Below are 13313 nucleotides of genomic sequence, written 5' to 3'. Positions count from 1 at the left end.
TCCCCGTGAGATCTATACTGATCATCGGATTTTGCAGCATCTGTTCAAGCAGAAGGATCTTTATTTGCATTAGAGGAGGTGGTTAGAACTGCTTAAGGATTAAGATATCACTATTTTGTACCACCCAGGGAAGGACAATGTGGTGGCCGATGCCTTGAGTCACCGGGCAGAGAGCTTAGGGAGTTTGGCTTATCTACCAGCAGCAGAGAGGCCCATGGCGTTGGATGTTCAGGCCTTAGCCAGCCAGTTTGTGAGATTGGATATTTCTGAGCCTAGTCGAGTATTGGCTTGTGTGGTCTCCCGGTCTTCTCTTTATGATCATATCAGGGAGCGCCAGTATGATGACCCTCATCTGCTTGTCCTTAAGGACATGGTTCAGCATGGTGATGCTAAAGAGGTTACTATTAGGGACGATGGTGCATTGAAGATGCAGGGTATGCTATGTGTGCCTAATGTGGATGGTTTGCGTGAGTTGATTCTTCAGGAGGCTCATAGCTCACGGTACTTTATTCATCTGGGTGCCACGAAGATGTATTAGGACTTGAGGCAGCATTATTGGTGGCGTAGAATGAAGAAGGACATAGTGGAATATGTTGCTTGATGCCTAAATTGCCAGCAGGTGAAGTATGAGCATCAACGGATGGGTGGATTGCTTCAGAAGTTAGAGATTCTGGAGTGGAAATGGGAGCAGGTCACTGTGGATTTTGTTGTTGGACTCCCACGGACTCAGCTGAAGTTCGATGCAGTTTGGGTGATTGTGGATATGCTCTCATTTCCTTCCTGTGATGACTACCTATTCTTCCGAGCAGCTGGATAGAGTTTATATCTGTGAGATTTTCAGACATCATGGCATGCCGGTATCTATTATCTTTAACCGGTGCACGCAGTTTACATCATAGTTCTGGAGAGCCGTACAACATGAGTTGGATACCTGGGTGGAGTTGAGCACAATATTTCACCCCAAATGGATGGACAATCCGAGCGCACCATTCAGATTCTTGAGGATATGCTCCATTCGTGTGTGATAGAGTTTGGAGTTTCTTGGGATCAGGTCTTGCCACTTGCGGAGTTTGCCTACAACAATAGTTATTAGCCATCATTCAGATGGAACCGTATGAGGCTCTGTATGGTAGGCGGTGTCGGTCCCTGGTAGGTTGGTTCGAGTCAGGAGAGGCCATATTATTGGGTACGGACTTGGTTTAGGATGCCTTGGAGAAGGTTAAGGTGATTCAGGATAGACTTTGCATAGCCCAGTCCAAACAGAAGAGTTATGTAGACCGGAAGGTTCGCGATATTTCATTTATGGTTGGAGAGCGGGTCTTGCTTTGGGTTTCTCTTATGAAGGGCGTTATGAGATTCAAAAAGAGGGGCAAGTTGAGCCCAAGGTTTATTGGTCCTTATGAGGTGTTGCGGTGTGTTGGGGAGGTTGCTTATGAGCTTGCCTTACCTCCCAGCTTGGCGGAAGGTTCGTGATATTTCATCCGGCACTTACTGGGTACCATTGTAGTGTACTCATACCCTTTCCTGCATATGTTTTTCGTGTGTAAATCCAGGTACACCACATTAGTTGCATTATCTGTGAGACGAGACGACAGTAGAGACTTCAAGATATATCTGTCGCGTCCGCACACCTCGAAGTCCCTATTTACTCTTCGTCAAGTTAAACACTTCTTGTATTTTCTTCTTTTGTTTGATTCTGGAGTTTAGAAGCATTGTTTTCTTTCTGTAGCTTGTGACTTATGACATTCCGGGTTTTGGGAGAGTTTATGTACTTTTTGAAAGTGATTATTGTAAATGCCAAGCGACATCTCATTTCCTTGTTAACATTTACCTGTTAGTTGTAAGCTTTTATGTTTTTCGTTCCTTTTTCCGCAATGTTAGGCTTACCTAGTCGTAGGGACTAGGTTCCATCACGACAGTTCACAGAGCTATAACTTGGGTCGTGACACTTTTGTTGGAGGAAAAGGTTTGGACTTCTACAAATTGAGGATCCTTCCTTCTCATTTAGTAGCATCCACAATGTAGCCATAAGGGGTTTGAGAGTCTTGTTTAGGGAGAGAACTTTTCAAGACAAGTGTTAGTATGTCACTTGTGTTTGCCTTTATTCTCTCAATATTTCGTACTCTCTTTATATATATATGTATATATATATATATATATATGTATATATATATATATAGTGGATTGCTCATCTCCATCTATGGACGTAGATTAATTGACCGAACCACGTTAAATGTTTATGTCTCTTTTGGTATTCAAAGTTTGCTTTACTAGCTTCCGCATGACACCTAACAAAGAAAACATTGTAATTGTGGTTGCTAGAAATTCTGGTGATGCTATTTGTTTGGCAATTAACGGGTACAGAATACCAACGCAAGATCAACATCACTATCTGAAGATGTCAAGTTGAGAGCTACTCCCTCTGTTCCAGTTTATGTGAACCTATTTCCTTTTTGGTCTATTCCAAAAAGAATGACCCCTTTATAAATTTGGAAACAATTTAGCTTAAACTTACAACTCTACCGTTAATGAGAATCATTTATAACCACACAAATACTCTAAACCCCCTTTTGACTTGTTTAGGACCACAAATTCTAAAAGTTTTTATTTTTCTTAAACTTCGTGCTTAGTCAAACAGGTTCACATAAATTGGAATGGAGGGAGTATTTAGTATAAAGGCATCATTACTCATCATATCAATATCTTACTTTGTAGGATGGTGTTCTGAGCAGAAAACCCATTATGCATTGTACTTTTTCTTTGACTGACCTATCTTATTTTAATTTTGTAAGCAAACTCTCTCCGAACATCCAGTCCCTAGACTGCTCCCTACCTATTCAGCCTATTATTGATAGGGATCTGCACTAGCTTTGTGGGCAAGCGCCTTGAAAGCTCTGGATCTGTGGGCGTTGGAGACTTTATCAATTACTATCAAGGGCGGAGTGTAACGAACCGGCCAATCATTTCCAGAGTTATAGCCTCGTTCCCCTATTTTTTGCTTCATTTTTGTTCTTCAACTGTATTATATCTTACTGGTTTAGTTGGTTCGGGTCAAGAGTGGTTTTGGAGTGAATTGAGATACTTAGTCTTTTATGTGAAGGTTTAAGTTGGAAGAGTTGACCAGATGTTGACATATGTATAAACGACCTCAGATTTTAATTTTGATGGTTCCATTAGCTCCGTTAGATGATATTGGACTTAGGAGCGCGTCCGGAATGTGATTTGGAGGTCCGTAGTAGAATTAGGCTTAAATTGGCGAAAGTTGGAATTTTGGCAATTTTGGTCGGCAGTGGAAAATTGATATCGGGGTCGGAATGGATTTTCGGAAGTTGGAGTAGGTTTGTAGTGTTATTTGTGACGTGTGTGTAAAATTTGAGATCATTCGATACTGATTTGGTAGGTTTAGGCGTCGTTGGTGGAATTTGGAAGTTTAGAAGTTCTTAGGCTTGAATCCGAGGGTAATTGGGTGTTTTGATGTTGTTTTGAGTGATTCAAAGGCTAGACTAAGTTTGTAGGTTGATATATGACTTGTTGGTATGTTTGTTGAGGTACCGAGGGGCTCGAGGTGATTCCGGATGGCTAATGGGGAGTTTGGAATTGGAAGAATTCAGCTGAAGCTGCTGCTGGTGGTGTTTTCGCACCTGCGAAGTGGGAACTGCAGGTGCGCTTGAGGAGCAGCAGATGCAGACATAGAGGACCTGGGCTGGAACCATAGGTGCATAAGAGAGGTCGCATCTGCGAGCTCGCAGATGCCAGACTGAGTCGCAGATGCGGAAGTGAAGAGATTGGCCTATTCCGTTGAAGCGGAGGGAGATGCGCAGGTTCGCAACCGCATATGTGAGAGGTTTGCTGCAGATGCGAAACCTGGTGTATTAAGTGAGTTCCGCACCTGCGATTAAAATTCCGCAGGTGCGGCATCGCAGAAGCGGACAAGTGGACTGCAGGTGCGGTTTCATAGGACAGAAGGTATAAAAAGGGGACTTCGTGATTTTTGCTCATTTCCACCATTTTCAATTCGGACTTTGGAGCTCTTGGGGAGATTTTTGAAAGGGATTCAAGGATATTCACTGAGGTAAGTTGAATGAGCTCTAATACCATTAGCTATGGTGTTTTCCCACCTAATTAGTAGGATTTTTAAAGTGAAATAGAGGGTTAGGACTTGGGATTTTGGAGAGTGGACTTTAGGGATTTGGGGGAGCAAATGAAGTCGTATTTTGATGAAATTGGTATGGTTAGACTCATGAGTAAATGGGCCTTCGGATTTTGCAATTTTTGTCGGATTTCAAGACGTGGGCCGGGTTTGAGTCGATTTTGGATTTTGGTTAGAATTTGGTATTTTTCTTGTGGAATTGGTTCCTTTAGCCTATATTGATTGTATTGTAACGCTTGTGGCTAAATTCGGGACGTTTGGAGGTCGATTTGAGGGGCAAAGACATTTCGGAGTAGGAGTTTGCTTGGTTTAAGGTAAGTAACGCTTTCAAACTTGGTTCTGAGGATTTGAAACCCCGAACTACGTATTATGTGGTTAGTATTGAGGTGATGCACATGCCAAGTGAAGGGTGTGCGGGCGTGCACCATGAGAATCGTGACCTGGTTCATTCCTTGGCACAGTTTAATGACTCCTTCTTGTTGATATCCGGGTTTTTATTATGTGATAAAGTAATTGAGCTGCAAAACATACTAGATATCATATTAGGGCTTCACGCCGATACTGTTGGTACCCCTAGTGGTCATTTCTTGCTGTCATTTTACTAATTTCACTTTTATTTTGTACTCAGTCATATTTATACACTTTATATCATATCTCAATCTCAGTTGTTATTATTGGCATAATATATCATTGTTTCTAGGCTAGTTTCCATGACATTGCGAACCCGTGGGTGAGACTGGAGAGTGATGACTGAGTGAGGCCGGGAGCCTGATTATGAGTGATAGTTATGGGGTCGGGCTATACGCCGCAACAATTATATTGATTATGATAGCGCTTGGGCTGTAGGAGCTCCTCCAGAGTCTGCACACCCCCATTGGGCGTGATTGATATTATTGAGGGATGGATTTCCCTAGACATGAATTTGTCCGAAGTATTGATATCTGGAGATGAATTTCTCCACAGGGATGAATTACCCTTTTTACTCGGTACCGGGTGACTTATAGCCAGTGATGAGTATGTTCTAGAATGGATTTCCCTGGTTCGAACGGTCATATTCAGTACCGAGTGGTTGAGCACTTGAGAGTGAGAGTACATTGTACATTTCATACAGTCGGTGCATTGGCATGTAGAGGTAGTTGAGTCATATATCTTACACTGTCCAGATCTGTTTTTACCTTATTGCTTTGAGCTGTCCATTTAACTGAAAGCATGACTACGTTCTGTACGTTGTTTCTATTATATCTGTTGAGGTTGAGTTCGTCACTACCATTCAGTCCATAGTTTGGACTCGTTACTTACTGAGTTGGTATACTCACATTACCCATTGCACCTTGTATGCAGATTCAGGCACTTTTGGACCCAGTGGTTGTTGTTGATCGAGGCTTCAGCCTTAGGAGATTATTGAGGTATCTCCACGGCATTCGCAGGCCTTGTCTTTCCTTCTTATTTTCCAGTTGTATTTCTGTTTCTCCTCTAGACATTGTAATAGACTATGTATACGCTCTTGCACTCAGTGACACCCTGGTTTTGGGCTGGATTGTATCTTATCTTGGAATTTCTTATGTTTCAAATAGCTTCTTTAAATGTTAAAAGCTTCCATTAATGTTTTCAACTTATTATTGTTGTGTTGGTTATTGAGTTGAGGCTGACCTAGTTCCACGATAGGCGACATCATGCCGGGTCGGGTTTTGGGCCGTGACACGGAGCTCGTAGCTTGGCTATTAGGGCAATAATTCAGTAGCTTTTGTTCAAATAGAGCATTTGTGTCGAAAAATCCATTAAATAATGTTAAATTTAAAATCTAGTTATTAACACTTAAAGTCGTCGTGCTCAACAGTGTACTTATGTCAAAAAATTCATGAAGTATGTATAAATATTAAATTTTAAAACCAGTTACTAATAGTTGAAGTCATCGTTCTAAAATTCAGAATCCATAAGGCTGCTCCGCCTCTAGTTACTATGTAGGTATTGTTAACCACCACCAATTTGTTCTTTTTCCACCAGCATTCTTCGCTTTTGTATTTGAGTTGATCAAGGTATGGATCAATTTACTTTTTAGGACTATACGGTTGCAGAATGGTACAAATGGTTTTATCTGGTTTTCTCATTAAATATTTGGAGTTAGAAAAGGAAAAAAAAAATTAACTCTTGCTTAGGACTATTCGATTGCATTACATAGGAAACAATGGTATGAATGATTTTCTATTTCCTTTGGTTTTTTATTGTGTCAAGTTATCCTTAGAGGGAAAATATCCAACACCAAATGTCTGGTTGTCAAATGTTTCCTTTAACCTATCCTCATTGTAAGGTGCCGCTTTAAAGGTGGCTGCAGATCTGGGCAAAATAAATCAGAATCAGTGAATGTGCTTCGCTTTACATTGTATGATTCCATAGTAGCTCTCTAAAAGAAAATTCTAGACAGTACTCGATCTGTATAGTCTTGTCAATTATTCCTTGACTTACTACAGACCGTAGATTGTTAACCTTTTGCGTTCATCAAAATTTGCCTTTGTCGATCTCACAACTTTATTTGCGTTGTCAATCTCAAAACTTTTTTTGTACAAAAGAACTGAGCTACTACTTTCTTCTCCACTTTTTGTTCTTTTGAAATGAAGACGTTTATAATCTACAACAACTTTTCATGAGGATATGACTTAGCAATGAAGCCTGATTTTGTTGTGGAAGTAACATAAATTTAACTATATGTACTGCTGGTGAGATACATATAAATCAAAATATTTATATATTCAAGTAATTATTACTTCATCCTTAATAAAAAATTTTAGATTCGAGCTCTGGGTATGGAGTTATCTTTTATAAGAAGCGTATTTGCCGGGCCCGTACTGAATATCTAGTGGGAAACAAAAAACAACCGCTTTAGGATCACATGCTCGGCACTGAATTAGTACTAATTATGTTTTTGGATATTTGGTTAAAGTTGAAAAAAGATTATTTTAAATTAAAATTACAAATAATAAGGACATAAACTTAACTTGATAAAAATAGTATATGAAAACATTTAAATTCCTCGGTCTTCGTTTCCTGTCTCAACTCTGATGTTCAACAATACCAATCCTCCAGTATGAACTCACTACAAAAAAGGAAAAAAGAGAAATTGAATAATAGTATATTGTATTCATACCTTTAGTGCGAAACCTTTTCTAGAAGGAATAAAGGTCTATCTTAGAAAGGAAACGACGAAGAGAAGACTAGAAAGAAAGAAAACGACCAAGAGAAGACTACTAAGAAAAAAGAACGACCAAGAGAAGACTAAAAAGAAAGAAAACGACCAAGAGAAGACTAAAAAGAAAAAGGATAGAGAGTATAAACAAAGTTAGAGTAAAACAAACTAACCACTTAATTACTACCAAAAGAGAGATGGTGGGGGTGGCAAGGACATGGTAATTGACTAATACAGGTCTTCCATACTCGAGCTTTGGGCTAATAGATTTTAATTAAGTTATTGGCGGACTTACACTGTTCTTAGAGGGGTCACCGACACCCATTAACCTCCGAAATTTTTACATGGTATTATGCATATATATACCTAGAAGATACGGCGCAAAGGTGTTATATATTCAAAATGCTACGTTGGAGCACTGGTTTGGGCTGCTGATTTTGTACTTGACGATCTGAGTTGGAACCCACTTTCTTGCACCTTATCTTTTCCATTGTTTAATTCTCTTTTCATAGCTTCCCAGCCAAACCCCCTACGCCCCACCTTCTTCTTGTTCTAATTAATACTTCTATAAATCTATTTCCTTTTTGATCAGTTTCAAAAAAAAAAAAATTCTTTCTAAATTTAGTAACAATTTAGCTTAAACTTAAAATTATATCCTTAATGAGAAGTTTTTATAATCACACAAATACTCTGTGCCCCTTTTTGACTTGTTTAGGACCACAAATTCCAAAAGTCTTCATTTTTTCTTAAACTCTGCATCCAGTCAAACAGATTCACATGAATTGAAACGGAGGGATTAGTGTTTTAAAAGGTGGGGGCGTGAGCCAAGGCGTTATACGTATTACGAGACAAGGCGTAAGTCCCAAGGCATGAGACGTAAGCCCTATGGATCTTTAAATTTTTTAATTTATATATTAATAAAATACCATAATAATATATAAAATGTAGAAAGTACATTAAAAGTTTAAAAAATTTACAAATAATTAAAGAAACTCATAGAAAATAAAATATCTAGCATGTTTTTACCAGCATAACCAAATTAATAATGTTAATACTCCTACGAACTACAAATCAACTACAACGCCATAACATACAATAATAACAAAATCATATTTTCTTAATAAATGTTATTAAACTAAATATTTACCATCCAAAAAGTTAATAATTAATGAAGTTCATCAATGCTGTAGTTTAAAACATTACTCCTTCATGAATAAACATAAAATTACTTCCAAATAGAAAAATAATAGAAGTTTGATAATTTTGGAAGACAATGAACTAAGACATGAAGGCAAATAGCAAGCGAAGATACAAATTTTGGTTATCTATTTAAGAAGAATGTTCAAATTATATTCACCCTCACGCTGTTCTCAATTAGTAAATATGCAATATTATGAATCGTTATTTGAGTTACTCTCGATTTTCATATTAATTTCTATAGATTAATAAAACTTTAATCATTCACTTATTGAAGAATTTTGAAGGTCAACTGTACTAATTAGGAAATCTGACACAGGATAAAGAACTGTTTGGCGAGCCCCAAGCGTAAAGCGTTAGGCGTGTTCAGGGTGCATAGTCGGGCGTTTTGAGGCGTAAGCCTCATAGAACTGAGCCCCGCACTTGAGTTTCAGAGCGTTTTGACAGTACTCAGTCCAGGAGCGAGCCCCGAACGAGTCCCAAAAAACCTTTTAAAACACTGCTAATTAAAGCCTTTTACTTCTATCTCCACATACAATATATTTTCGGCACCAAATTTAAACCCTTGGTCCAATTTTCAAACCAAGCTTCTTTCCCCCACAGGTCAACACCTACAGTAACCCTTTCTCGCCCTCCATTTATTTATTAATATCATTAAATATGCACCAATCTTCTTTCTTCTCCTTTTGGTGATTTGGATCAATATAGATTATTTGTGACGCGTGACGACTTACAAGATATTTCAAGTTTTTTTCCCTTTAACTTTCATAATGTTACCTTTGCTGATCCTCGGAAATGTTCAATTGAAAAGCGTTAAATAAATTATGTAGAAACACATTGATAAAATTAAATACATTAAAAATTAGTGTTACATCAATAACAATAATTAATTTCCAAATGCTAAACCATAAATATAAGAGAGCACAACGGAGCGCGACGTAATAGGTTGATTACTTGTGCAATTAAATTTGATTTTACCTATGGGAAGAGTAATCTTATCCGTAAAGTATATCAAGAATGAAGCGTGCAGTAATATTAGTAATTCATTTTAAATGATTGTTTATTTTGTTACATTGAGAACACCGTATTTGTAAAGATTAGTAATATATTAGGATTGACTATTTTCAGAATACAAAAACGCATTGAAGTCAAGTATGAAGTAGAGTGTGAATAGATGACATACTTTGGTTATATTACTACTAAATTAAGGATATTTAATTATTTTAAAGTTTATACTTTGCTCATTACTTAACATAATCCTTAAGTTTAAGAGATTTGCACGCTCGAATTTTAGCTAGTAATTGGTATGACTATGCCAAAGATAGCGGTGCTCCAGCCACGTTCAAATCCTGGGTTCACAAAGTCCACTGCCTTGGTACTCCTTTGATTTTCCAATGATATGTCGTGACTAGTTTTACCTCTGGCAATTCAATCTCTGTTGGAGTCGATGGGTTTGAGGCAGACAATTTGGTCGATGGAGATGGGCAGACAATTTGGTTTGAGGAATGTTTGGTATTTGGATGTGAGGGTTTGATAATTTGGGCCTAATTATGGTCTACACAATTGGGCCTGGTCACCCGGCCCACTTATGGGTCTGCCCTGTCCAGAATATAGTGTATAGCACATGCTACACTATATTTTAGTTATTTTCCCCATATCTTTGTATTTAATTATTTGCTCCATCCTTGTATTTCTTTTATGTACAACTTTATCCTAGCAAATAGGACATTGCCACTTGGCAATATAGGATGTTGCCCTAAAATATTCCTTCTGTATATAAGTTGGGATTGTACACTTAATAACATACAATTTTATTCATCAAATATACAAAGCAGAAATCTACAGTTCCTTTCATGGTATCAGAGCAGGTTTAATTCTGCTATTTTTTCTGCTTTCTCAGTCATAAATCAGTTTTTTCTCTTCTTCTTCTCTTAATCTTATCTGCTATGGGTACTTCACCAAAGTCAGCTGATACTCTAGCTTCTGCTTCTGTTGTCACCACTAATGTTCCTGCACCTACAGTTACCATTGCTTTAGGAGTAATTGACTCTACTCATCCTTATTACGTTCATCCTTCTAACTATCCAGGGATGAACCATGTGTCCTCAACTTTTGATGGCAAAGGATATGGAGGTTGGAGAAGGGCAGTTATCATTGCCTTGTCTGCAAAGAACAAGCTGAGATTTATCGATGGTACTCTTATTATCCCTAAGACTGATTCTACAATCCAGCAGGCCTGGGGTAAATGTAATGATATGGTACTTTCATGGCTTCTCAATTCCTTGTCCAAAGAGATAGCTGAAAGTGTGCTCTATTCACAGAGTGCAAAGGATTTGTGGAGTGACCTGGAAGACAGATTTGGACAGGCAAATGGAGCAAAGCTGTTCCAATTACAAAAGGAATTAAGTTCAGTAGTGCAAGGTAATTCAAGTGTATCAACTTACTTCACCAAAATCAAAAGCCTATGGGATGAACTAGATGCACTCAATACATTTTCTGCTTGCGTTTGTGAGTGTGAGTGTGGTGCAAAAGTCAAAAGCTTGAAAGCACACCAAGATGAGAGACTATTGCAGTTCCTAATGGGACTAAATGATATATTTATTGGGGTAAGGAGTAACATTCTATTGTCATCACCTTTACCTTCCATTGGACATGCATACTCTCTTGTGATTCAAGATGAGAAATAGAGGGAGATACATGCTACCCCTGCATACTCAGGGGAATCTACCTCATTCATTGCTACAAACTAACCAGGAAATTTCAGAAAATTTAATGAGAACATGATGCAAAAAACAAGTTTTGAATCTAAGAAATATTTAGGAATTTGTTCTTATTGCAAAAAACCTGGACATAGCATACAGAAATGCTATAGAATTCATGAGTTTCCAGCTGATTTCAAGTTCACAAGGGAGAAAAGATTTCAAGGAGGTGCCCAGGCAAACAAAGCTTCCTTCTCAAATGAAGAAAATGAACAGGGAAGTGCATCAGGAGTTCAGAATCTCACCAAGGAAAATGTGGCTGAGCTGCTGCAGCTTCTTCAGCAAGTGAAAGTGGGACATTCCAGTGCAGAGACCTCTGATGTTGCAACAAATGTGAGCTATGCTGGTATGACCAATTTATGTGAAGATTTAGCCTGTTTAATTCAAATCAATGATGAGTCTTGGATATTGGATAGTGGAACAATAGAACATATGTCTTTCAACAAAGATTTTTTTATAGATTTAAAAACTTTGGCTAAACCTCTCATAGTAAAACTCCCAAACTCTTACAGCGTTCAGGTCACTCATTCAGGAACTATTTCTCTTTTGCCTAATCTGATTCTTCGAAATGTTCTTTACATTCCATCCTTCAAATATAATCTATTGTCTGTGCACAAGTTGTGCAGACAACTCAAGCAATATGTCTTATTCACACCTTTTTCATGTTTTCTTCTACAGGGCCCTTCAGTGAAGAGCCCACTGGAGATTGGTAAAGAGGAAGAGGGCCTCTACATTCTCAGATCCAGACATATAACACCAGTGTCTAAGAGTTCACCTAAATTTAGAAGTGTTTTTATTCCAAGAAGGAATTCTGTTTCCAATCTTAGTTTGCATTCATGTTTTAGTTTTTCTGATTCAATTGTAAAAGAGAAGCTATGGCACTACAGATTAGGCCATATGCCCCTTAGCAATATGAAAAATGTTTCATCAGTTTCTATAACCAAGTGTTCCAAATTCTCCACTACATATGTTATTTGTCCTATGGCAAGGCAGTGCAAACTTCCTTTTCCCTCTAGTTCTATTTCTACTAAGAAAGTGTTTGAATTAATTCATGTGGATACGTGGGGACCATACAATAGTGCTACATATGATGGTTTTAAATACTTTCTTACAATTGTTGATGACTTCAGTAGAGGCACATGGACCTACCTACTAACCAATAAATCCAATGCATTCACTATTCTAAGAGGTTTTATATCTATGGTAGAAAGACAGTTTAACAGCAAGGTGAAAATCATAAGGTCGGATAATGCTTTTGAATTGGGAAGTGGTAAAATTCAATCAGAATTTTTTGAGTCACTAGGTATTATTCATCAAACCACTTGTGTGTCCACACCACAACAAAATGGAGTGGTGGAGAGAAAGCACATGCATCTTTTAGAGACATCTAGAGCCTTGTTATACCAATCACACCTGCCTACATCATACTGGGGTGACTGCCTTCTTACAACAACCTATTTGATCAATAGATTTCCTTCAAGTGTCTTAAAGCTTAAGACTCCTTATGAAGTTCTTTTTTCACGCAAGCCAAATTACTCTAACCTTAGATGCTTTGGGTGTTTATGTTTTGCTTCTACTGTCTCAAATCAAAGAACTAAGTTTGAACCAAGGGCTATACCTTGTGTGTTCTTAGGTTATCCTCATGGAAAGAAGGGTTACAAAGTGTTGAACCTCAAGAATTTGAAGCCTTTCATTTCTAGAGATGTTGTATTTCATGAAGAATTCTTTCCATTTGCTTCTATTAAGTCTAATTCTTCTTCTGAGATTTCTTTACCCACTGCTCCAGTTTCTGCAAGTCATCAGACTCCTGAACCTTTACCTTTTCCTATCAGACCTCACACTAAAGCCTCCAAAGAGGCTTCTGCATCATCAAGTGACTTCTGTTCTTCCCCCATTTGTTCAAATCATCCTAGTTCACCTATTCACTCTATCTCTCCTTCTAGTTTCTCTCCAGATTCTCCAGTAACATCTAATCAACCACATACATCTGCACTAGTTTTTCCTTCCTTGGATTCTGATTCTACGA

General features: G+C 38.1%; 1 protein-coding gene across 1 annotated transcript; it reads left to right on the top strand.

Annotated features, from left to right (window-relative positions):
• Positions 1–370: 370 nt before the first annotated feature.
• Positions 371–11215, top strand: LOC138879559 (uncharacterized). The gene is made up of 2 exons (XM_070159175.1): positions 371–501; positions 10429–11215. Exons 1-2 carry the CDS (start codon positions 371–373, stop codon positions 11213–11215), a joined length of 918 nt encoding a protein of 305 aa, XP_070015276.1.
• Positions 11216–13313: the final 2098 nt, after the last annotated feature.

This window comes from Nicotiana sylvestris, chromosome 10 (assembly GCF_000393655.2).
Source record: "Nicotiana sylvestris chromosome 10, ASM39365v2, whole genome shotgun sequence".
NCBI classification, from domain to species: domain Eukaryota; kingdom Viridiplantae; phylum Streptophyta; class Magnoliopsida; order Solanales; family Solanaceae; genus Nicotiana; species Nicotiana sylvestris.
This window is presented reverse-complemented; position numbering and strand designations above follow the sequence as displayed.